The 23,949-nt window shown below is 38.5% G+C and overlaps 1 protein-coding gene and 1 pseudogene across 3 annotated transcripts; one reads left to right on the top strand and one right to left on the bottom strand.

Moving 5' to 3' along the window:
* Positions 1-1,339: 1,339 nt before the first annotated feature.
* Positions 1,340-23,522, bottom strand: casp10 (caspase 10, apoptosis-related cysteine peptidase). 2 transcript variants are annotated; one of them, XM_082176179.1, is made up of 11 exons: positions 23,167-23,522; positions 17,748-18,049; positions 16,076-16,181; positions 10,891-11,026; positions 10,539-10,603; positions 9,889-9,907; positions 9,648-9,710; positions 9,507-9,562; positions 8,976-9,087; positions 7,854-8,352; positions 1,340-1,989 (listed from the first exon to the last, which is right to left on the bottom strand). In XM_082176179.1, the coding sequence occupies exons 1-11, from the start codon at positions 23,182-23,184 to the stop codon at positions 1,818-1,820; spliced, it is 1,548 nt and encodes a 515-aa protein (XP_082032305.1). In that variant the 5' UTR covers positions 23,185-23,522; the 3' UTR covers positions 1,340-1,817. The 2 variants fall into 2 exon arrangements, with proteins under 2 accessions (XP_082032305.1, XP_082032306.1); XM_082176180.1 differs by having other exon boundaries at positions 17,748-18,046.
* On the top strand, positions 5,336-6,958 carry LOC309503443 (putative nuclease HARBI1; annotated as a pseudogene). Its single transcript has one exon. The product of its transcript is annotated as a putative nuclease HARBI1 (transcript).
* Positions 23,523-23,949: the final 427 nt, after the last annotated feature.

Here is a 23,949-nt window from a genome sequence, read left to right as displayed (position 1 = left end):
TCTTCATGCCCTAAAATAGCTTGAATGTAACTCGACACCCTTGCCTCATTTAGTATACGCGGTTCTATGAATATGTAAATGAGCCCCGCCTCCACTCACTCACTCACTCAGCTCAGATATCCACTCGTTGACGATCACACGTTGATCTGATTGGTTAAGAGGTAGTTTGTGACGTCAGAAATTTGAGATTGTCTTTGGTTCACTGCAGTTTTAAAGGGTAACTAAACCCCTGGTCAGAGCCCGACTCCACCCACTGGCAATATTTGAAAAATGCTAGAAAAGAGGGCAGACACCAGCGGAGATAGAGGGGACGAACCGTGAGCGGGAGGGCGTGCACCTGAGAGTCCTGCTGTCAGACTCTCTAAAATGGAGAGTGACTCACAGGGTCGCAAGACGACGTAAAGTACATGCATCTGATGAGTTTTATCGAGTTGATGTCAATAGCGCGCGCTCTCTATAGGCATATTCATATTTTGCCGCTATGTGAAAAAATTCATCAAAATGCGCCGACGCGTTTGTCGACCCCAGAGGATTAACTTTAGCCTAACCATAAATTGTGATTAAAATATATATGATCACTCACATCAAGACGCCGCTGCGGTGGTGGAGTCCATGCAGGAGTAGCAGCGTTTGACACTGCGTCGCTTTTCAGCGCGAGCTGTGTGGAGAAGCCCATGTCCACCTCTATTGCGTTGGAGAAGCGATCACGCGTAAAATGCAGGTTTCACACTCACGGTCTTCCAGGCCAAGTGCATGCAAACACTGGCGCCTAATTTCCAAGTCTGCTGGAAAGCTATGCAGTCCAACAGTGCTGTTACAACCAGCAACACTACACCTACGTACCCTCCTGACCACTGTACAATACAGATAAATCTACGCTAGCTCATACCAAGGGCGTGGTGAGCTCGTACCAGGGGCGTGGTGAGCTGGAACCTGCTTACGTCACCTGCCACCGCTTACGTCACTTTCCACCGCAAACATCAAATAGGAAAATTCAACTGCAGTAGCCACCGTTCAACCTTAAGAGGGCAGCACTCAGACGTTTTTACACCATATATTGTAAAATTAAAATACTTTATACCCAAATGTCAAAAAAGTTACTCTAATCAATGAACAGCACTAATAAAGCCCCATTCTTACAGATCATTAACTAAAAAAAGTTGGTTTAGGGTTTAGTTACCCTTTAAGGAGAAAATACTTACTCAGTCGACTTATGAATTTGCACATGGTTTGCATTAAAGCATATTAAAAACTCCACATAGACATAAACTACATAAAAAGATTGATTTTCACCACATACACTCTTATCTAGAGCAACAAACGAAAAAGTGCTGTAGCATCAGACATGAGAGAATTGTAATTTGAAGTTCTTCCTAAACAAATACAAAGAAGTGCAAATAAACCTAATACATGTTTTCTCATCATACCCCTTTCCCAGCATGAATATACATAGCATTGTTTCAGTTCTTGGGTGAATTTGGAAATGTAATGTGCCACGTACAAATCATGATTGTGTAGGTGAGAAAGTAAGTGTTAGTGAAAGTTTTTCCAACAGCTTCTTACAAAAGATATTCACCAAGATATACATTTGTATGTACAGTAGCTGGCCGATCTATTGAACCACATCCTGCCTTAGGATGCATAGAAAAGTCCATTCAAGTTGTGCTGTAAATTGCATAGATGGTAATGATTGTAAAATTTACAGTGAGTATTTTCTGCAATCCCTAATTTGAAGTAAACAAGACGATATCACCACCCCAGCTCAACATGTAAACACTTGATGACTGGCAGGTAAACTGGAGGACTGCAGCATGACGTTATTGAAGGGGTGATGGAGTTTTAGGAGGGGGAGTTTTAGGAGGAGGGAAGACCACTCTCTTGGTGAGGGTGAACTCCGGCTGTGGCATCTGCTTCCTCGAGCCACTTCTGTCCGTCTTTTGGCTCACGTCACTGTTCACCTTCGTCAGAATGGAGAGTAGATCTATTCCCCTACATGCACATAAGACAGACACACAAAATCAGAGATCAAACTGAGTCAAATTTAGACAGTTAAACTTTCAGTTACTTCTCCAACTCAATCAGTGTTTCCGCAGTGGATAAAACCTCATCCACTAGTGTATGTTAGGAGTGGAATACTGCATACTGCAGTGTACCATACTAGTACAGAACAAACGGTAAATAAAATAATCAAAAATAGTATACTTTAAATATGTGACAGAAATAATAAGGTAGTATTTCAAATTCAGCCAATGATTTAAGAAATATACCAGTTCATCCACCAAACTGGAAGGGTATTACATGCATACAGAACAAATCTGCATACTGTGTGTAAAGCAAAGGCTACACACTATATACTTCAGCTATAATGTGTGACCCTGGATCACAAAGCCAGTCACGAGTCGCATGGGTTTATTTGTGGCAATAGCCAACAGTACATTGTATGGGTCAAAATTATCAATTTTTCTTTTATGCCAAAAATCATTCGGATATTAAGTAAAGATCATGTTCCCTGAAGATATTTTGTAAATGTATAAAACATTTATTTTTGAGCGTGAATGTAGCAAAATCGTGACCATAAATGGACAACTTTAATGGCAATTTTCTCAGTGTTTATATTTTTTTGCACCCTCAGATTCCAGATTTTCAATAGTTGTATCCCAGCCAAATATTGCCATATCCTAACAAACTCCTTATTTATTCAGCTTTCAGATGATGTATAAATCTCAATTTCAAAAAATGTACCCTTGTGACTGTTTTTGTGGTCCAGGGTCACATATGGTGTCGAGTATTGTTATTGACAATAAATGTGATATATTAACCTGATATGAATATTTAATGTTTTAAATATTGCATATACAATAATACTGTAAATAATTCAGTGCCAGGATCTGGTTTACTCCAGTATAAGATGCAATGTGTAGCCACTGCTACTGGACGAAAGAGAGACACTACCCGCACCTGAACAAAAGTTGTGACATTTGTATGTACTCTAAATAAAATATATAGATTGTACTGAATGTCAGTTTGCTTATTTGGCTCAAGATAAGGATTTATTGAGTCCACATGTCATGCAATCAAGAAACGCTGCTTCTAACCAAAGAGTGAAAAAAAGATGATGCATTACGATCAAATGCAAGTCTGGCATCAAAGATTACACTAAGGTTCCTCAATTTTCTTTTGAGACTGTAAAACAGTACCATCAACAAAGTCAGTAAACCAGCTTTGGAAAGTTGGTATGGAGAACAGAACTTTTACTATGCAAACAGAGAAAATTGTTATTCATCCATATCTTCAATCAGAAAGAAATCAAACATCCAGATTTTCACCAGGTTTAGTGTATGTAGATCTGAGTATCGTCGGCATAAAAGTGACAATGAAGGCTGAGCGATCGCAACAGATGCCCAAGTGGTGACAAGTAGATTTTAAAGAGTAAAGGGCCTAAAACTGAGCCTTGAGGAACACCAGTGAGTACCGAACTGATCTCAGACCTGTAACCACACAAGGCAATGAACTGGGAATGGTCAGTAAAACAGGATTCAGACCAGTTTAAAGCTGTCCCCGAAACACCAAAAGCACTTTCATGGCGAGTAAGTAAAAGCCTATGATCAACAGTATCGAAAGCGGCTCTAAGATCAAGAAGGATGAGAATGGAAATTGTGGGAGAATAAAAAGCCATCAAATCATTGGCAACCCTGACCAAAGCCGTTTCAGTACTGGGAAATTTACGAAAACCTGACTGAAGGGGTTCGAAGAGATTATTAACTGTACGGTGGTTATACAAATAAGGGGGGACCAATGCTTTCTAGTATTTTTGTCAAAAACTGAAAATTTGTCGTCCGGGGGGGAGTTTCCCGTACAATGCCGTAACTCGCTGCTTCACTGACAGAGTACGATGCATCGTTGAAGAAATCAACTAGTCACGACTGTTTCCCGAAAACCATGTCGTCACAAATTTGTCGTTCAACCACGTTGGTTAATGATGTCATGCAGGTGGTGGAGTAATAACTTCTTTTAATGAATCTGTTTGAGATCAAATGAATGCTAGATGTTATGCTATAAATTCTAGATATGGATCTGAGGAATAATAAATTTTCTCAGTTATTTTGCTTCATTTCCAGATTCAATCATAGACTCGTTCTTACATAATGTAGAATCGCACATGCGCACTCTTCAAAAATGATGCTTTAAATCTCTTGACAAACTAAAAGACGTAAATTACATTTGTATGTATTTTAAATAAAAGACACAGATTGTACTGAATGTCAGCTTGCTTATTTTACTTAAGACAAGGATTTATTGAGTCCACATGTCGTGCAAACTAGAAACTCTGCTTGTAACCACAGGCCGAGAGCTGTCGTTCCAACCACACAACTCTGCGATGCTGTTGGCTAATGTTTGTTAGAACTATGTTTTCGGGAAACACCGACTCGATGAACTACTGATAACGACAGAACTTGCGACCATAGTTGGCTAACGATACTTTTGGGAAACGCACCCCAGGGCCCGGTTTTTCAAAAGGTTTAATCCGGATAAAATTTATCTGGATTTAGTAATCCTTTTTTTTTTTTTGCGATCCGTGATCACGTAATCCAGCTTACTTTTGAGCCAGTTTTACAAAGCAACATCGGATTGGATCAATCTGATCCGGATAGGAACTTTTCAGGATCACCAAATCTGGATAACCAGTGCTCAAACAGGATAGGAAATCACAATGTAGAACTATAGATATGTAAAGAGCAACAAGTAGAATAGCCAGTGTGGGGTCAATATAAGTTTATTTTTATTTGAAATGAAAACACACACACATTTAAAAAAAACTAAAAACAAGAAAAACCCCACCCCATCCTCTTCCAGCAGTTCGCTCACCTGAGACCTACAACACAAACACTGTACATTGAGGATATTTATAACAAGTTTCAAATATAGATGTATTGAATAAAAAAAAAAAAGACAATGTCAAATACTCCACAATAATTTCAGACTTCCTCATCTGATGTGGAGAGACCAGCTTGTCTGAGCGTAGCCTTTAGGAGGCGGATCTCAAGTCTGGCCTTGGTTTGCTGCAGTTTGGTCAGAGTCAGTTGTTCCTCTGCCAGACGAAGCTGTGCTTCTGCCCTTTCAGTCTCTTTTTGCAGAAGTGCCTTGTAATCATCATCTTTGTTTGATGAAGGGCGCTTCAAGCCTTTCCTCTGAGATCCTGTGGCAACTACCACTGGCTCAACCAATGAGGATCCAGCTTCTTCCTCAGGAACAGAGCTGAGATTCAATATAAATACGCTCTCTGGATCAGCCTCAGGAGGAACTGGCAGATTATCCTCCTCCTCTTCCTCCTCAATCCAAGGCTCGCCATCCCCTACAACACCTTGAATACCATGGAGAGCTTGCGACTTCTCACCTCCAATGATGTCGAGGACCACATCTGTGTAATCTCCCCTCTTAAATGGCTTGTTGCCTGTTTGTGGGTTTTTGGCTTCAGCATGGTCCTTTGTTGCCCTGGCCTTAAGATTCTTCCACCGCAATTTGATTTGGTCTGTGGTCCTCCTCTGGCCAGACCCTATGGCATTCACATTTTCTGTGATTAAAATCCAAACATTATTTTTCTTTTTGTTGGTATCCTTAGCAGAATTAAATCTTCCCACTATTGTTCCATAATGGCACCGAACACCCTCTAGTAGTGCATTGGTTTCAGCAGCAGTGAAGTTACAGCTTCTTGAGTCCATGGTTCCGTTGCTTTACTATAGTGAACATTGTTCATCAATTATAGGCCTTGGGTCCAATTGCCTCAATTGAACACAAGCCAAAACTAATCAGTTGTAATAGGTGTGTTTGAAAAGACCAACTACACAGCCATATAAATCAGCCTTTCTCAGAGGATTCACAGAGAGACAGTGAAATGGCAGGTGCTGTCCACCGCCACCACCACTTTGCCAGGAGAGGATACCGTCAAAGGGTGTATGTTGAACGTACCAAGCCACTGGAGCAATACACCACTGAGGAGCTGTATGTCCGGTTTCGCTTTGGGAAGGCTGATATAGAGTACCTTGTGAACCTTCTCAGGCCAAAACTTCAACACAGAACCCAAAGAGTCACGGTCTGTCTGTGGAAGACCAGATCCTCATTGCTCTCCGATTTTATGCATGTGGGACTTTCTATCAAGTTGTTGGTGACTATATGGGAGTGGTGAAATCAGCTGTGTGTGATGTGTCAATCGCACTGGCCAGCCTGGTCAATGAATTTGTTTCTTTTCCAAAGGACAACCAGATTGCCCAGGCCAAGCGCAGCTTTTTTCTTTTGGGGAATATGCCCAATACTACTGGAGCAATCGACTGCACACATGTGCATATACAAGCACCTTGTGAGAATGAATGGGAGTTTATAAACAGAAAGGGGAGGCACAGCATCAATGTCCAACTTGTGTGTGATGCTGACCTCATCATCACCAACTGCGTTGTCAAGTGGCCTGGGTCTGTCCATGATGCACGCATCCTGAGGGAGAGCGCTCTATATAGAGACCGCCAAACCAACCGACTGGATGGCATAATATTAGGAGATATTTGCCTACCCACTCTTACCATGGCTGATGACTCCTTTTCTAACAGCAAATACACCGGCAAGATGTGCAATTGAGCGTTTAAATGGAGTTCTAAAGAGGCGCTTTGCATGCCTTAACTACCTGAGAGCGGAACCACAGAAAGCATGCAACATAACCCTTGCCTGTATTGTCCTGCACAACATCGCTACTAAGCGCAATGTCCCTCGTTGTGCTGACAATGATGCACCTGAGCCCCTTGGAGACCCTAACCAACCTCCTGCATTCTGCCAGAACGAGCAAACAGGACGTGCAACAAGGGACGCAATAGTTAGACACTATTTCTGATTTGGATTTGTTTTGGATTTCAAAAATCAGTTTTTTTGGTTATTCTGTAATCATTGCATGCATCACTAATAAATATTTTAAAAACAAAAATATTTTCGATTGTGATGAATATATATATATATATATAATCAATTAGTGACAGAATAAAATGTATTGTTTTTGGTCAATTTTGACAGCTGTTTGGGGGATTATTTTATGAGGCCAAACTCTTTCTACTTTGCTGTAGGCCTATACTGAAAGGCTGAATACGTTAAAGCCTACCTAATCACTGTAGCCTGACGGATGAACAAATAAAATTAAAACCTTATGAATAAATAGGATATTTTGTAAGATACTGCATGATCCAAATATAGTATTATTTGATACATTTTTAAAGTTTTTGGCCATGAAATCCACGCTGAAGCCACCCTTCTGATGGGATCAGTTTAATCCAGATTTTTTGGATCAAAGTGATCCAAATCCTACAAAAAAGTTCTGAAAAACCCAAACTAAAGGTTTGATCCGGATCTAAACCAAGATTGGATTACGTGATCTAATCCGATTATGTAATCCGTTTTTTCTTTTGAAAAACCCATTTTCAAGATTTGATCCAATCCGTTATCCAAAATCCTAGTGGATTACTTTTGAAAAACCGGGCCCAGGGCAGCATTTTCTTTTCTTTTTTTGGCACAGGAGTTACAGCAGCAGTGTTTAATGCTGCCTAAACAACCCCAGTCTGAGTTTTAAAGAGTTTTAAATAAACTTGTGTGCAGAGCTGTAAAGTGCAGGTTCAGAAAGTAAAAGTCCTCCTCAGTATTTAGTTCCAATCACCTGGATTTGCTAATTAGCACAGTTTTTCAGCCAGGAGATCGAACTAATTAGTGAAGTCAGCTGAGGTCATGGGTGGAAGAAACATATAGCAGGACTTTTACTCTCTGACCCCTGGACTTTCTCTGCCTATGTGAATAGCATTGTGTTGTCTTGGAGGTGTGCTCACCTTGGCACCAGCAGTTGTAGATTGTGGCAGAGGGACTGTATGAACCAGGTTCCCTTCCCTGTTTCCCTGTATGAGACACAGTCTGGTACAGTGGAGGTGGCTAACAGGTAGTCCGCCGCCTCAGGGATGGAGTCTCTGGGTACAGCTGCGTCGCTGACTGGCGTGTCCTCATCTTCTGGGAAAGTTTGACGAAACACTGCTCTCTGGTGCTTGGTCCCCCTGCAGGCCTGGATGAAGAACAGTTTGGGTTTCTGGAAGAGTGAGGAGCACTGATATGGACTCAGAGTCTCCATCATCTCTCTGAAGGTGACGGTCTTTCCATCGACCCCGACGATGCCATCCACACGTCCGTGGCTCAGCACGCAACACACCACGCAGTCCGCCGGTGTGTGGTCACGGGCAGCCAGGTCACTCAACGCCTGCAGCATACGCATGCGATCGCAGTTCTGCTCAACCACGACCTCAAAGCCCAACCACTGGAACACACCCTCCAGACTGGCTGTACAGACACACACACACACACACACACAAGTCACGCACAGTGAGGGACCGAAGTAACCACTTCAAAATAGTTAGTAATTAAAATAAGACAGAGTTCATGTAGTTTACTTGCTGTCATCGTCCTCCTGCCACATACTCTCTTTGGTCATGGCTCGCTGGTTTGCATTAAGAAAAACAAGCGCGTCGACATGTGAAGTTATGGTTATTGTGCGCTTGAGTACTCTATGGCTTCCGACTAGTGGTTAAAGAACTCGACTAGTCTACTATGGATTTTTAAAAGTCTTTGTTAAAGAGTTATAGCCTAACCATTGATCCAAACTAACCAACTACGAGGTGAATTGCAATGATACAAACTTGTTTCAAAGCAAAAAAGTATTTTAAAATTGAACGAAAAGACAAAGACTGTGTATTTAACGACTTTAATGAGGGAAAGAACTATCCATTCCATTAAGAATGAATTAATTCCATTAATAATGTCCATTAATTCCATTAAGCACTGCAGTAACAAAAAACCCAAGAAACCACATAGCAACACACTAAAAACCACTCCGCAACTAATGTTATGATGGTTATCAGGCTATTGGCATGATCATTGGTTTTAGATGTGTTTGTTACACTAACCTTTGTCAATGTCTGTTCCTTCTCTGTTTCCCAAATCGCATCCACTGAAGTCATAGTTGTTGATGATTAGACAGACTCCTCTCCAGTCCCCTTTCATCTCATACGTCTGGATCTAGCCATCAAAAGATGCAGTGTTAAGGCACGTGAATGTGAGGAACGTCAGGTTTGATTTAAGCAGGGGTGTCCAGTATAACACAATATAGTTTAAACGAATATAGTTAGCTTCACAGATCATGGCCAAATAGAGCAAAACTTGCTCTATTGTGTTTCCCAGAGAAACTTTGCGTTCTCTCGCAAAAGTATTGCTATTCTCTGAGAAACGTAGCAATCTCTCACAAAAGTATTGTGTTCCCTCAAGAAACTTATCAAAATAGAATCTAAATATTCTGAATAGAAAACTGTTCCAAAGAAAGACTTTAATGTGGCTTGATGTAATAAAGATAGCGGTGCCAAAAATATGTTTGCACGTGTTTGATTAAGCTTAATATGTTCTGAACCTAGTATAAAGATCTAATGTGTAAAAGGTCTTACCTCTTGATTTTCAGTCGAGGACAAGTTTGAGCTGATTTCCACATGCTGACTCTGATCTAAGACAAAGACATGACATTTTTTTTAGTATAGGATAAAAACAGAGATCAAACATGATGTTGTATTGGACATTTCCTACAGTACCTCCACTAATCTCAGAAGCCCCAGTCAGACTAAGTCTGTCCACCTGGTCCTCCATTGTGTCCTCTGCCAAGAAGAACAACGCCAAACAAATAAGCTTTGAGTTTGCTGCATTTATAATTTTTGTATATTTAAATTTGCATCAATTCCCATTTCTTGTATATCATTTTCTTGTAAATAATTATTGTTAAGTTTTACATGGAGTTTCTAAATTATTTCTGCAAGGCATGTAAAGTAACTTCACCTGATGTCAGCTGTGTGGGCTGTGGAACGAAGAGAGAAAGAGACAAAGTTTTACAGTAATAAGTAGTAAGTGCTATTTTAACAAGGTGAAACACAAAAGGAGATGCTTAGAATTATGTTTTTTATATGTTAAATGTCAATTTTATTTTACTTTTTTCAGAAAAGATACATTAAAATGATCAAAAGTGTCAGTAAGGACATTTATAATGTTACAAAAGATTTCTATTTCAAATGAATGCTGTTCTTTTAAACTTTCTATTCATCAAATTTCAACATTGTTAATAATCATGAATGTTTCTTGAGCATCAAATCATCATATGAGAATGATTTCTGAAGGATCATGTGACACTGAAGACTGGAGTAATGATGCTGAAAATTCAGCTTTGATCACAGGATTAGAAAACAGTTATTTTAAATAGTATTAACATTTCGCAATATTACAATTTTTACTCTATTTCTGATCAAATAAATGCAGCCTTGGTGAGCAGAAGAGACTTCTAGCAATATTGTATAATAATTAAAAAAAATTATAATTAAACATTTTTATAAACATAAAAAAAAAAATCACCCTCTTGCGTTCAACAGAAGAAAGATGATATGAGGATGAGTAAAATATGAACATTTATGCAAATTAGGCAAATGAAGTTATACCGGAGCTGTTGTGTATGACATGGAAGAGTTAGACCCGGTCTCTTGAGCAATAACCATTTCACCAGCTGCAATGGGACAGAAAACAATGCAATTATTCTAATTCTATAGAATGCAACCATAATAATTCTATGATTCACATTGTAGAGCATGCATAAAATCAATCAAAACATTTTGTAGCAAAAACTCTAGTCTACAAGATCAAAAAACACCTCAGACCCCAGAGGGTTAATCTCCTAGCAGTTTTGATTTACAGTATTTTAACTTATTTTACATAATAAGAGAGGCAAATTAATAAATCATAGACATCTATTTCACACATCACATCATTAAATAATAAAACAATCACACTCACAACTCTCTCTTTTGTATTGAACAATTCTTTTTTCTAATCCGGGATGGATCTTGGCTATAATTTCCTGCAGAACGTCCAAATTATCTTCACCCAAAAGGTCTTCCTTCTCCATCTCCAAAAACAACTGCAGCAGTGTCTAAAAGACGTGTTTAAAGCAGGTTTAGTCAAACATCACATGCAGAAATGTGACGTCAGGCTAAAAGACGTGTTTAAAGCAGGTTTAGTCAATCACCACATGCAGAAATGTGACGTCAGACTAAAAGACGTGTTTAAAGCAGGTTTAGTCAAACATCACATGCAGAAATGTGACGTCAGACTAAAAGACGTGTTTAAAGCAGGTTTAGTCAATCACCACATGCAGAAATGTGACGTCAGACTAAAAGACGTGTTTAAAGCAGGTTTAGTCAAACATCACATGCAGAAATGTGACGTCAGGCTAAAAGACGTGTTTAAAGCAGGTTTAATCAAACACCACATGCAGAAATGTGACGTCAGGCTAAAAGACGTGTTTAAAGCAGGTTTAGTCAAACACCACATGCAGAAATGTGACGTCAGGCTTAAAGACGTGTTTAAAGCAGGTTTAGTCAAACATCACATGCAGAAATGTGACGTCAGGCTAAAAGACGTGTTTAAAGCAGGTTTAGGCAAACACCACATGCAGAAATGTGACATCAGGCTAAAAGACGTGTGTTTAAAGCAGATTTTGTCAAACACCACATGCAGAAATGTGACGTCAGGCTAAAAGACGTGTGTTTAAAGCAGGTTTAGTCAAACACCACATGCAGAAATGTGACGTCAGGCTAAAAGACGTGTTTAAAGCAGGTTTAGTCAAACACCACATGCAGAAATGTGACGTCAGGCTAAAAGACGTGTGTTTAAAGCAAGTTTAGTCAAACACCACATGCAGAAATGTGACGTCAGGCTAAAAGACGTGTTTAAAGCAGGTTTAGTCAAACACCACATGCAGATATGTGACGTCAGGCTAAAAGACGTGTGTTTAAAGCAGGTTTAGTCAAACACCACATGCAGAAATGTGACGTCAGGCTAAAAGACGTGTTTAAAGCAGGTTTAGTCAAACACCACATGCAGAAATGTGACGTCAGACTAAAAGACGTTTAAAGCAGGTTTAGTCAAACACCACATGCAGAAATGTGACGTCAGACTAAGACGTGTTTAAAGCAAGTTTAGTCAAACACCACATGCAGAAATGTGACGTCAGACTAAAATACGTGTTTAAAGCAGGTTTAGTCAAACACCACATGCAGAAATGTGACGTCAGACTAAAAGACGTGTTTAAAGCAGGTTTAGTCAAACACCACATGCAGAAATGTGACGTCAGACTAAAAGACGTTTAAAGCAGGTTTAGTCAAACACCACATGCAGAAATGTGACGTCAGACTAAAAGACGTGTTTAAAGCAGGTTTAGTCAAACGCCACATGCAGAAATGTGACGTCAGACTAAAATACGTGTTTAAAGCAGGTTTAGTCAAACGCCACATGCAGAAATGTGACGTCAGGCTAAAAGACGTGTTTAAAGCAGGTTTAGTCAAACACCACATGCAGAAATGTGACGTCAGACTAAAAGACGTGTTTAAAGCAGGTTTAGTCAAACACCACATGCAGAAATGTGACGTCAGACTAAAAGACGTTTAAAGCAGGTTTAGTCAAACACCACATGCAGAAATGTGACGTCAGACTAAAAGACGTTTAAAGCAGGTTTAGTCAAACACCACATGCAGAAATGTGACGTCAGACTAAGACGCTTAAAGCAGGTTTAGTCAAACACCACATGCAGAAATGTGACGTCAGACTAAGACGCGTTTAAAGCAGGTTTAGTCAAAAACCACATGCAGAAATGTGACGTCAGACTAAGACGCGTTTAAAGCAGGTTTAGTCAAACACCACATGCAGAAATGTGACGTCAGACTAAAAGACGTGTTTAAAGCAGGTTTAGTCAAACGCCACATGCAGAAATGTGACGTCAGACTAAAAGACGTGTTTAAAGCAGGTTTAGTCAAACACCACATGCAGAAATGTGACGTCAGACTAAAAGACGTGTTTAAAGCAGGTTTAGTCAAACGCCACATGCAGAAATGTGACGTCAGGCTAAAAGACGTGTTTAAAGCAGGTTTAGTCAAACACCACATGCAGAAATGTGACGTCAGACTAAAAGACGTGTTTAAAGCAGGTTTAGTCAAACACCACATGCAGAAATGTGACGTCAGACTAAAAGACGTGTTTAAAGCAGGTTTAGTCAAACGCCACATGCAGAAATGTGACGTCAGACTAAGACGCGTTTAAAGCAGGTTTAGTCAAACACCACATGCAGAAATGTGACGTCAGACTAAAAGACGTGTTTAAAGCAGGTTTAGTCAAACGCCACATGCAGAAATGTGACGTCAGACTAAAAAACGTGTTTAAAGCAGGTTTAGTCAAACACCACATGCAGAAATGTGACGTCAGACTAAGACGCGTTTAAAGCAGGTTTAGTCAAACACCACATGCAGAAATGTGACGTCAGACTAAAATACGTGTTTAAAGCAGGTTTAGTCAAACACCACATGCAGAAATGTGACGTCAGACTAAAAGACGTGTTTAAAGCAGGTTTAGTCAAACACCACATGCAGAAATGTGACGTCAGGCTAAAAGACGTGTTTAAAGCAGGTTTAGTCAAACACCACATGCAGAAATGTGACGTCAGACTAAAAGACGTGTTTAAAGCAGGTTTAGTCAAACACCACATGCAGAAATGTGACGTCAGACTAAAATACGTGTTTAAAGCAGGTTTAGTCAAACACCACATGCAGAAATGTGACGTCAGACTAAAAGACGTGTTTAAAGCAGGTTTAGTCAAACACCACATGCAGAAATGTGACGTCAGGCTAAAAGACGTGTTTAAAGCAGGTTTAGTCAAACACCACATGCAGAAATGTCACGTCAGACTAAAAGACGTGTTTAAAGCAGGTTTAGTCAAACACCACATGCAGAAATGTGACGTCAGACTAAAATACATGTGTTTAAAGCAGGTTTAGTCAAACACCACATGCAGAAATGTCACGTCAGACTAAAAGACGTGTTTAAAGCAGGTTTAGTCAAACACCACATGCAGAAATGTGACGTCAGGCTAAAAGACGTGTTTAAAGCAGGTTTAGTCAAACACCACATGCAGAAATGTCACGTCAGACTAAAAGACGTGTTTAAAGCAGGTTTAGTCAAACACCACATGCAGAAATGTGACGTCAGACTAAAATACATGTGTTTAAAGCAGGTTTAGTCAAACACCACATGCAGAAATGTCACGTCAGACTAAAAGACGTGTTTAAAGCAGGTTTAGTCAAACACCACATGCAGAAATGTGACGTCAGACTAAAAGACGTGTTTAAAGCAGGTTTAGTCAAACACCACATGCAGAAATGTGACGTCAGACTAAAAGACATTTAAAGAAGGTTTAGTCAAACACCACACAGGGCTCCAGACTAACCTTTCCACTGGTTGCAGTGGTGCTACCAACTTTCTCAGTTGGTCGCACCAGCATATGATTTGGTCGCACCTTTTGTTTAATTTTTTTTTATACATGCCATGGAATTAATCAATGCATGCTGATGAATAGTGGTCTTAATCTGCATACCTTAGTTTTGCACTGATGTAAAAAGACTGACAGTGACACAAGACCTCATGTTAGCAAAATGTTTTAATCTTTTAACTCTCAAAAAAAACTATAAAAAAAACATGTATGTTCTTTAATGTTTGATTATAATTTTTCTGTCTTCACATAGGGATGGGAATTGATAAGATTTTATCAATAATAATGCCACTGACGATTCTGATGATCGATCCGATTCTTTAACGATTCTCTGATCGATTCATGATAGCACTGTGTGGAAAAATGTAGTCATATGCTTTTAAAAAAAACAAGTGGTTTTATTTTTTATTATTATTTTTTTTAACTTTTTATGTAATTTATGTAATAAATAGAACCTTATTGTAAAGTGTTACTGATTAGTTATACACCGATTCAGACGTCTCCTGAGTTCACTGTTGGAAAGATCAGTTGTTTTAACCATTCATTAAAATTAATCGGTTCGAAGGAGTCATTAGTTCGCGAATTGGACGTGTCGTGTGTGTTGTGTGATTATCCCAGCAGTTCGGACATGGACATCCATGATTTGTGTCAACACAGAAAACATTTTATCAATGGATAGTTTTTTCGTTTAATTAAAGTGTTGTTTTATGTCAGCTGAATGTCCGGAACGCTTTTCAGAGAAGATAAGTCAAGTCAAGTTAAGTCAAGTTTATTTGTATAGCGCTTTTCACAATACAGATTGTATCAAAGATAAGGCAACTTAGCACAATTCACACCCAGCGGTAATTCAGAAAAAAAAAAAAAAAAAATCTCCGAATGCTCCACATGAAACTTTGGTCTTCCGACCTTTTACCACAAAAATTAACTTTGGCAGGCGCTAAAACAAGTTCAATGCAGGAAAATTCATGCGTGAATTTAACGACCATGCACTCGCACAAATGCGACCACATAACATTTTAACTCGCACATTCTCAAAAAATAGTCGCAGTCTGGAACCCTGCCACATGCAGAAATGTGACGTCAGACTAAAAGACGCGTTTAAAGCAGGTTTAGTCAAACGCCACATGCAGAAATGTGACGTCAGACTAAAAGACGTGTGTTTAAAGCAGGTTTAGTCAAACACCACATGCAGAAATGTGACGTCAGACTAAAAGACGTTTAAAGCAGGTTTAGTCAAACACCACATGCAGAAATGTGAAGTCAGACTAAAAGACGTGTTTAAAGCAGGTTTAGTCAAACACCACATGCAGAAATGTGACGTCAGACTAAAAGACGTGTTTAAAGCAGGTTTAGTCAAACACCACATGCAGAAATGTGACGTCAGACTAAAAGACGTGTTTAAAGCAGGTTTAGTCAAACACCACATGCAGAAATGTGACGTCAGACTAAAAGACGTGTGTTTAAAGCAGGTTTAGTCAAACACCACATGCAAAAATGTGACGTCAGGCTAAAAGACATGTGTTTAAATCAGGTTTAGTCAAACACCACATGCAGAAATGTGACGTCAGACTAAAAGACCTGTGTTTAAAGCAGGTTTAGTCAAACACCACATGCAGAAATGTGACGTCAGAGAACTGATGCCGTGATGATGGCGTCTCTCACCATTTCCTTCTCCAGTTTTTTGCGAGGTAGTGTTCTGATGAGTAGGAATTTAATGTTTTTCAGGTCCTGATCACAGATGGACTCTGACACCTCGTACAACAACTGTCTGAAATGCAGAAAAATAATACTGTTCATTATTACAAAGTTACTTTAAATACTTTTTATAGTTCCTTGTGTAATAGTCACCGCAGAGAAAAAAGTTAACGTCAAACACAACTAGATGAGTAAAGTTTGATGACAAACTTTGATGTTAACTCGACAAAGCCTTGAATGTTTAAAAAACATTGCTAGCATGTTGTTCGCATGTTTTACATTGCTAGGATAATTTAGCACTTTGATAGCATGTTTTAACATGTTTCTAGCATGATTTAACACAGTGCTAGCATGCTTTAGAAGATTGTTAAAAAAAATCCCATGTTGCTAACATGATTTAGTACTTAGAACATTTAGCATGACTTAGCACATTGCTAGCATGATTTAGTCCTTTGCTAAGAATATTACTAGCATGATTTAACACATTTATGGCATGTTTTAGCATGTTGCTAGCATGATTTAACACATTTCTGGCATGTTTTAGCATGTTGCTAGCATGATTTAATACATCGCTAGCATGTTTCTAGATAGAGACGGTGAATGTAGGTTAAATACACAGTCAGAGCTAATGTTTGAAAGTTTTGAACCCCTCAATCACAGTCTGTGGGATTTTTCGTAGTTTTGATCACTCAGTTTACGAAAAGTGAGATCAGTTACAAAAGATGCAAAAGATATAGCAACCCAAGTCAGAACAGTAGTCTGACCCAAGTCCAGTGGTCATAGCTAGACCGGTTTGCTGCATTCATTTTAGAAATTTTGGTCTGAGAAGAAGCAGCTTAAATAATGAGTGCTTTTTGGATAGTAGATATTTGCCTGGTCAACATTCCTGAATGCGAGATATGAACACACACCCTGTCAACAAACACATCTCTATAGACCTTATTCACATCAGCGCAATCTTTGATTTTTAATGTGAATGATAGCGAGACTGTGAGGGACAAACATACACCTCTTCAGTGGGTTTTACTTTTATTCGTAGAAGCACTGCAAAAATATCTTTCAAAGAAATTTCAGTAGACAAAAAAACAGACAACATTAGCGGTGGAAAATTGTAAGTGATGTAGGAGAAATACAGCTTTTTATAGCATTTAAAACACGGTATATGTCTATCATGCACTGCAAAAAATGCTTTTCTTACTTAGTATTTTTGTGTTGTTTCCAGTCCAAATATCAAAAAATTCTTAAATCAAGAAGCATTTACTAGAGAAGTAAAATGACATAAGAAATTCTATTTTGTTTTCAGATAAACAGAAAGTCATGCAAGTCATTTTTGCCTAAAACAAGCAAAATTATCTGCCAATGGGGTAAGAAATCTTAATGCAAATGGAAAACAAGATTATTTTTCTTACCCCATTGGCAGATAATTTTTGCTTAATTTAAAACTTAATTTTTTTTTTTTAATTATCAGAAAACAAGATATAATTTCTTATGTCATTTTACTTCTCTAGTAAATGCTTCTTGATTTAAGAATTTTTAGATATTTGGACTGGAAACAAAACAAAAATACTAATTAAGAAAGCATTTTTTGCAGTGTGGCGCTGCTCTGAATAAGGTCTATCTCGAACAGGCGCATCCTCACCTGTACGGGGAGATACGCTGAGGAAATGTTGAGAAGTCGGTTTGCGTGAAAGCATCAGAGTGCAGATTGCGGATCAGGCTGTTGTGTTTCATGATCCTGAGCAGCTCCAGAAGCAGCGATGGATCCTCCTCCGACAGCAGGTCCCGCTTCTCCAGAAGAAGGAAGAGTTCTGTGCCTAAGCTCACAGCGCTGAGGTCTTTAGCAGCAATGAGATCTGAGCACAGGAACACCATGTCCTGCAGCTCATCAGCAGGGAGAGACTCCTGAACTTGTAACAGCTCCTGCTGAAACTCCATCTCCTGCTGACAGAAACAAGCTCTGCTGTGGGACAGTGCTGTTGGTGTTTGCGTAAAGCTGATGTGTCAACGTTTCATTTAAAGTCACCAAAAGAGAAACGTTACACAGCAAAAAATGCTTTTCTTACTAAGTATTTTTGTGTTGTTTCCAGTCCAAGTATCTAAAAATAAGATGCATTTACTAAAGTAGTAAAATGCCATATGATATTATGTCGTTTTCTGGAGGAAAAAAAAATCTAAATTAAGTGAGATTTTGCTTAAACAAGCTAAATTATCTGCCAATGGGGTAAGAAAAATTATCTTGTTTCTGTTTGAATTAAGGATTTCGGTTTTTGATGGGTTGATAAGGAGGTATTGGCGAGCCATCCAAGATTGGATTGCAGTCAAACAAGCAGTTATACGGGCAGAAAGGTCAGGGGTGAACGAAGGGAAGGCAAAGGAAATCTGGGTGTCGTCAGCAAAGAAATGGTGGGGGAAAATAAATGAAAAAATTTGAGCTTCAAGAGGTGAGGTGTACAGAGAGAATAACAAGGGTCCGAGGACAGAGCCCTGGGGAACACCAACAGTCAGAAGGGAGGGGGGAGAAGTGAAGCTGTTGAAAGCAACAGCAGAGTTGCCGGAAGATAGGTATGAGTGCAGCCAGCTCAGGGCTGTTCCAGAAATGCAGAGGCTGGAAAGGATGGAGAGGAGAATGAGATGATCGACTGTGTCAAAGGCAGAGGAGAGATCAAGGAGAATGAGAACTGAAGAGAGGCCAGCATGAGAGGAGTTGGCCAGATGATTCTGGACAGTGAGGAGAGCAGTCTCCGTGGAATGGGAATGACGGAAACCAGATTGGAATCAAGGGTAGAGGGAGTTGACGGATATGTATTGTGATAGGCGTTCGTGAACTAGATGCTCAAGGAGTTTTGAAAAATATATAGAACTGGCAAGCAGTCTGGCTCGATCTGAAGCCACTGGTCTCATTCTTCATGACACGGACATCAAACGCCTGCTCTAAGCTGATGAGCTGGGGTCTCATTTATAAACCTGGCCACAAAGGTTGCGATCTATTAAAAACAAATTTGACGGGAGAATGTGCGCACCTGTAAGTAAACTCTGGAGACACCGATGGTGAACTGAGGGACTGGCGGCAGATGAAGGAAAACCACTTTAAATCCTCATTATGAGTCATAATCATAAATACAGTGCATGTTCACAATAACAGTTTAAACAAATAAAAGAATGATTTAAACTATGTTTTATATGCCTCTTCTGATATACACATTTAGATTAAATATGCCATTCTCATTAATGAAGATAAGCACTTCAATTACATTACATGAAGTCACAATACAATACAATACAATAAATGATATTACATGAAGTCATTACTGAGAAGTTACAAAAAATATTATATTCTAATAAATAGATTTGTAGTGGATGCGATGCTTTTGAACACTTTTCCTGTGGCATGCTGTGTTTTAATGTTTTAACTACACAGAGGATTGCTTAGCGCATGATAATAGCAGAACTCATGGTCTGAGAAAATATTTTCACTCAAATAATGATCAATAACGCACAATAAGGCATATCTGTTTCCATTAAAAATAGAGTAATATAATGAAAAATACTATTTGGCCAGTGGAAAATTACTTTTTCTGAAATGTATTTTATACTATTTGATTTATTTATTAACAAACAAGGCAAGGATGGGCTACTAAATAATTTTTAGCAATGTAGTGTGACGGCATATCCATATCTCATATTTTCCTAATGTCTTGTACCGTTAAACATGGATCACGTGGATGAATATGTATATGCAGATGAGGATATACATAATAAAACAAGGCGCTGTAAGCTCCATAAATGGTTACTTCGGGGTGGAGACGCATGTGCACACAATCTTCCGCTGACTGGGATTATAAAGAGAATTATACAAAGTTTTATAAGTCGTAATATTTTTTAGCATACGCCATTTTTGGCTTTCGGGCGCACGTACCCTTTTAGTAAGGATCCTACGCACAGTTTTATAAATGAGACCCCTGGTTCTGCTGGGCCCCAGTGAACAGGAGAACCTCATCCTGAAATACTGCAAGACCTGAACCCATCCTCAATAAAACTACATCCATGACCATATCCTGAGAAGATCCAGATCCCAGGGAATACAGAGCATATTCACATGAGCAACTAACCTCAAAACTTATTCATAACACTACACTTATCTAGGCCTTAAATCACATCCACAGGCAACCCTGTAGTGAATACAGATAAAGATGAAGCCTGCAAGGCCTTCTATGCCAGAGACGCTCAACCCGGTTTTTGGCCCATCATGCCATTTCACAAGAGAATTTTCTTAAAAGAATGTATCATGTTTAAAAAAAAAAAGTTTTATTTTTGCATTAAAGTGAATATAAGTGAATTAGATTTTATTTTAAAATGTAAAACATTTTTTTTTTAACATAACAGTAGGATATAATGCAACATTTAGTTTTGGTTTATTACAGATTATTGGCCCTTAGTTGTAAAAAGTTGCTTGACTGATTTTAAAATTTCCTAAGTGTTTGGAGTGATAAGTGATAACCTTGAGTTATTGGTATTGCAATACCATCCGATTTGTTTTAAGGGCCAATGCCTCAGGATGGTCTTGGTCCTTGAAACAAAAACTAATCTCTAGACATTATACACATTTCAAGGTAAATATGTACACATTTTGTATGCAAAATACATAACATTTTTATGCAAAACAGGTTTTGGACTTCTCTTAATTTTCTTTATGTGGGAGAGAATGCGTGAGAAAGTGCAATTTATTTTTTACTTTTTTTTTTTTAATATTCCAAACAGTGGTGAAGCTCACATACTGGAAGCCAGTGAGACTCCCTTTTACCCATTCTTCATGCACAAACGTTTTACTGGGGTTGAGGATAAATAATTTGGCAGTGATTTGGGCAGTTTAACCCTCTTTTCAATATTATATCAGTTTTGTAGTAAGAGGAATAATAATAATAGTCTTTCATTGTATGGAATTTTTCAAAATGTATTTTTATGTACAGTACAATACTGCCAAACTTATCAGATTTACTCAAATTACAGCAGAAATGCTAAATATACATAAGGCATAAATTTACATCATTACATCACTTACTGGGAAACTCAAAGCAACAAAGTACAATCAAATACAGCATTGTCTGACCACTAATAAGACTAAACCGTACACCATTGCAGACTACACTGTGAAAAACAAATAATAAACCTGAAATCAAGAGACAAACTCAGCTGACACACACAATATAAACTCGTCTCGCACAGGAAAATGTGGCTGTCACAGGAAGAAAGGTCTACACTGCAATCATGACCAACCTGTGTTGTAGCTGCACAAATACACAGAAATACAAGAAAACACACACACACAATAACTGCTCTTCTTATTAGGTCAATGCAAGAATATGGATCACTCTTTTTTTTATTTGTAGTATTTCCATATTTCTTAAGGTGAATCTTCTTCCTTTTTTACACTGTATTCTTTCTATGTGCAAGTCAGCTGTAAATGCTGTGAGGAAATATGAACATATAGTAGGAGTATTTGTCATGCTAATAAAGCACAAATCTTAAACAAGAGAGACAATCTAGATGAGTGTTTGATTATTCCCTCAGCTCATCCTGATGGTTTGCTCACGCTTCAGTTCCTGGTAGGAAAAGTAGTTTGTTACTGGAAATGCTGCACTTCTTTGAAGCTGAACTACTGACATGCTACTGGAGAAATGTAGTTTTGCAACTTTGTTCGTTACTGTTAGTCACTCTGACTCACAGTTGTGTGTGTCACACATCGCCTGTGTCTATAGGTTAGATAAGGTTAAGCACACATGGGAAGATTCCCCGTGAAGAACAATGTGCATTTACTTTTAAACTGTAACATATTTAGATATAAGTTTAGCATGTGTGCAGGAGGATGATGCATCAGCCAATGTGTTATTATTTGCTAATTTAGTTGTTATAGAACAAAACATAAAATTATTAAAAGAGCCCATCTTACCCCACAACTGAGGTAAACTTTTACAGAATGTATAAATGATTGGATATAATTCTTATCAATATTTACATATTTTTTTTAATGTGTCATTAATGTAAAATATCAAATCAACTATTCTCTTTAAAATTTAATTTTGACAATTTAGTTGATAATAATTGAATAACCGATGACAGGCAAAGCAGAATCCCAGTAGAAGAGAAAATTATTCTGTAGCTTATATATGCATATGACTACATATTTAATTGGCCATGTTTTAACTGAAGATATGTCATATTAGCAACACTATGAATGCAAATGTAATGATTTCACTTAAACTATAGGCCTCGGTATTAATGAAAACAAAGATGATTGAAATAATTCATGGAAATACTGAATAATAACCACATTAATTACACTAATTATTAAATTTTCAACTTCCCACAACTTACCCTATAAAATAAATATAGTTCAAACAAAGTAATAGGCCTTTACTGAACCAGTCACTTTAGAATCAAAGTGGGATGATTGTGAAAGTGAGAGGGGATGTTGTTTGTTAACATGAAATTAGTTGGCATGAAACGGAAGTTGTCTTTTCTTTTCTATTGTGATGTTTGTCGAAGTGAAACGGCTTCTCAGATGAGAAAGAAATGTGGGTCAGGTCATAACTTTGCGATTTGTGACTACATGAAAGGAGGTTTTACTGTTATAAAAATACAGATTTGTTAGATTCGCAGCGCTGCATGAAGTCGAACAATATTGTCCTCGGGAATTTGTTGCTGATCTCACGTCACGTGAGTGACAGGTTGCTCTCGCCTAGATTTCATGGTGACTTTAAGTTAGTAAATAAATCACTCATAACACACACAAAAACAATGTTGCCGCTTAATGGCACATAGTTTCTACCCATGAATCAAGTCTTTTTGGGGAATAGATTCAAAAGAATATCCAATACTCAGTCTAAAAAATAGTAGGCTAACAAAAAAAAAAAAAAAACACATATTATGCTGCGCGTCTAGTCGCGGTTTAGAAAAACAATAACAATATCGATCGTGTAAGTGAGCAAAACTCATCTCGTGACTAAGAAGCTTCATGGCAGAAAAGTGATCAATAAGTTACTGTCCAGTCTTGTTCTTACCTTCAGTGAAGTCGACATAGTATTCACGGTGAAGATATCAAGGCTTTGTCACGAATATTAATGTGTAATATTCATTTCTACACTAGATCGAAAGTAGTTTGTGAACACGCCTCTTCTGAACTTCCTTCATTTTTATAAGACAGCCCAGCATGTGTTTGGTTAGTTTTGTTTTCGATATTACTCCTCATGTATAGAGACAAACGGCGAAGGATCATCTCTCCAAAATAGTACTGGTGTAAAACGTGAAAAGCTGATAATATTCCACAAGCTTAATTCTACAATGTGCAAAAGCCGTCGCAATGTGAGTTACAAGAAGTTCTCTTCTCGTCAAGAGTCAACAAGGGACCGTCGAGAAAGTGCATTACCGTCTTCATTCCCACAACTTTTGCAAATGCTTTCTCATCCTGAAATGCTCCAAACTGCACCGCCGAATCAACCACGATCACACAGTGCTCACCAATTCAGCACAGAAGCTCCTCGAAGTCCGATTTTGTTCGAGTGAATCGGTTCAATTTAAACGGCACTCCTCCGTTTTCATTTGTAGCTTTGGAAAATCTGGTTTATTCTAACGAATCGGTTCATCTAAACGATTCTCTGTCTCATATGTAGCTTTGGAAAGTCTGATTCATTCTAGTAAATCGACAGAGGTTCTTTACCTTATCTGTAAAAGAAAACTTGCCTAATAATTATGCATAGGCCTACCTGAATACAAGGCGTTTTTCATTTCCAACTTTCATGAACAATTATATATCACTTATAAATGATTCAATACAAAATGAATAG

This window comes from Leuciscus leuciscus (genome assembly GCF_965113295.1).
Source record: "Leuciscus leuciscus genome assembly, chromosome: 7".
Classification (NCBI taxonomy): domain Eukaryota; kingdom Metazoa; phylum Chordata; class Actinopteri; order Cypriniformes; family Leuciscidae; genus Leuciscus; species Leuciscus leuciscus.
This window is presented reverse-complemented; position numbering and strand designations above follow the sequence as displayed.

Bases quoted from the DNA above. Each gene is read 5' to 3' on its own strand.
- casp10 (XM_082176179.1), bottom strand. The intron at 9,088-9,506 runs GTAAGACCTTTT...TTTGATGGCTAG, and splicing joins CCTCGACTGAAAATCAAGAG to ATCCAGACGTATGAGATGAA. The intron at 8,353-8,975 runs GTTAGTGTAACA...GTGTCTGTACAG, and splicing joins AGGAACAGACATTGACAAAG to CCAGTCTGGAGGGTGTGTTC.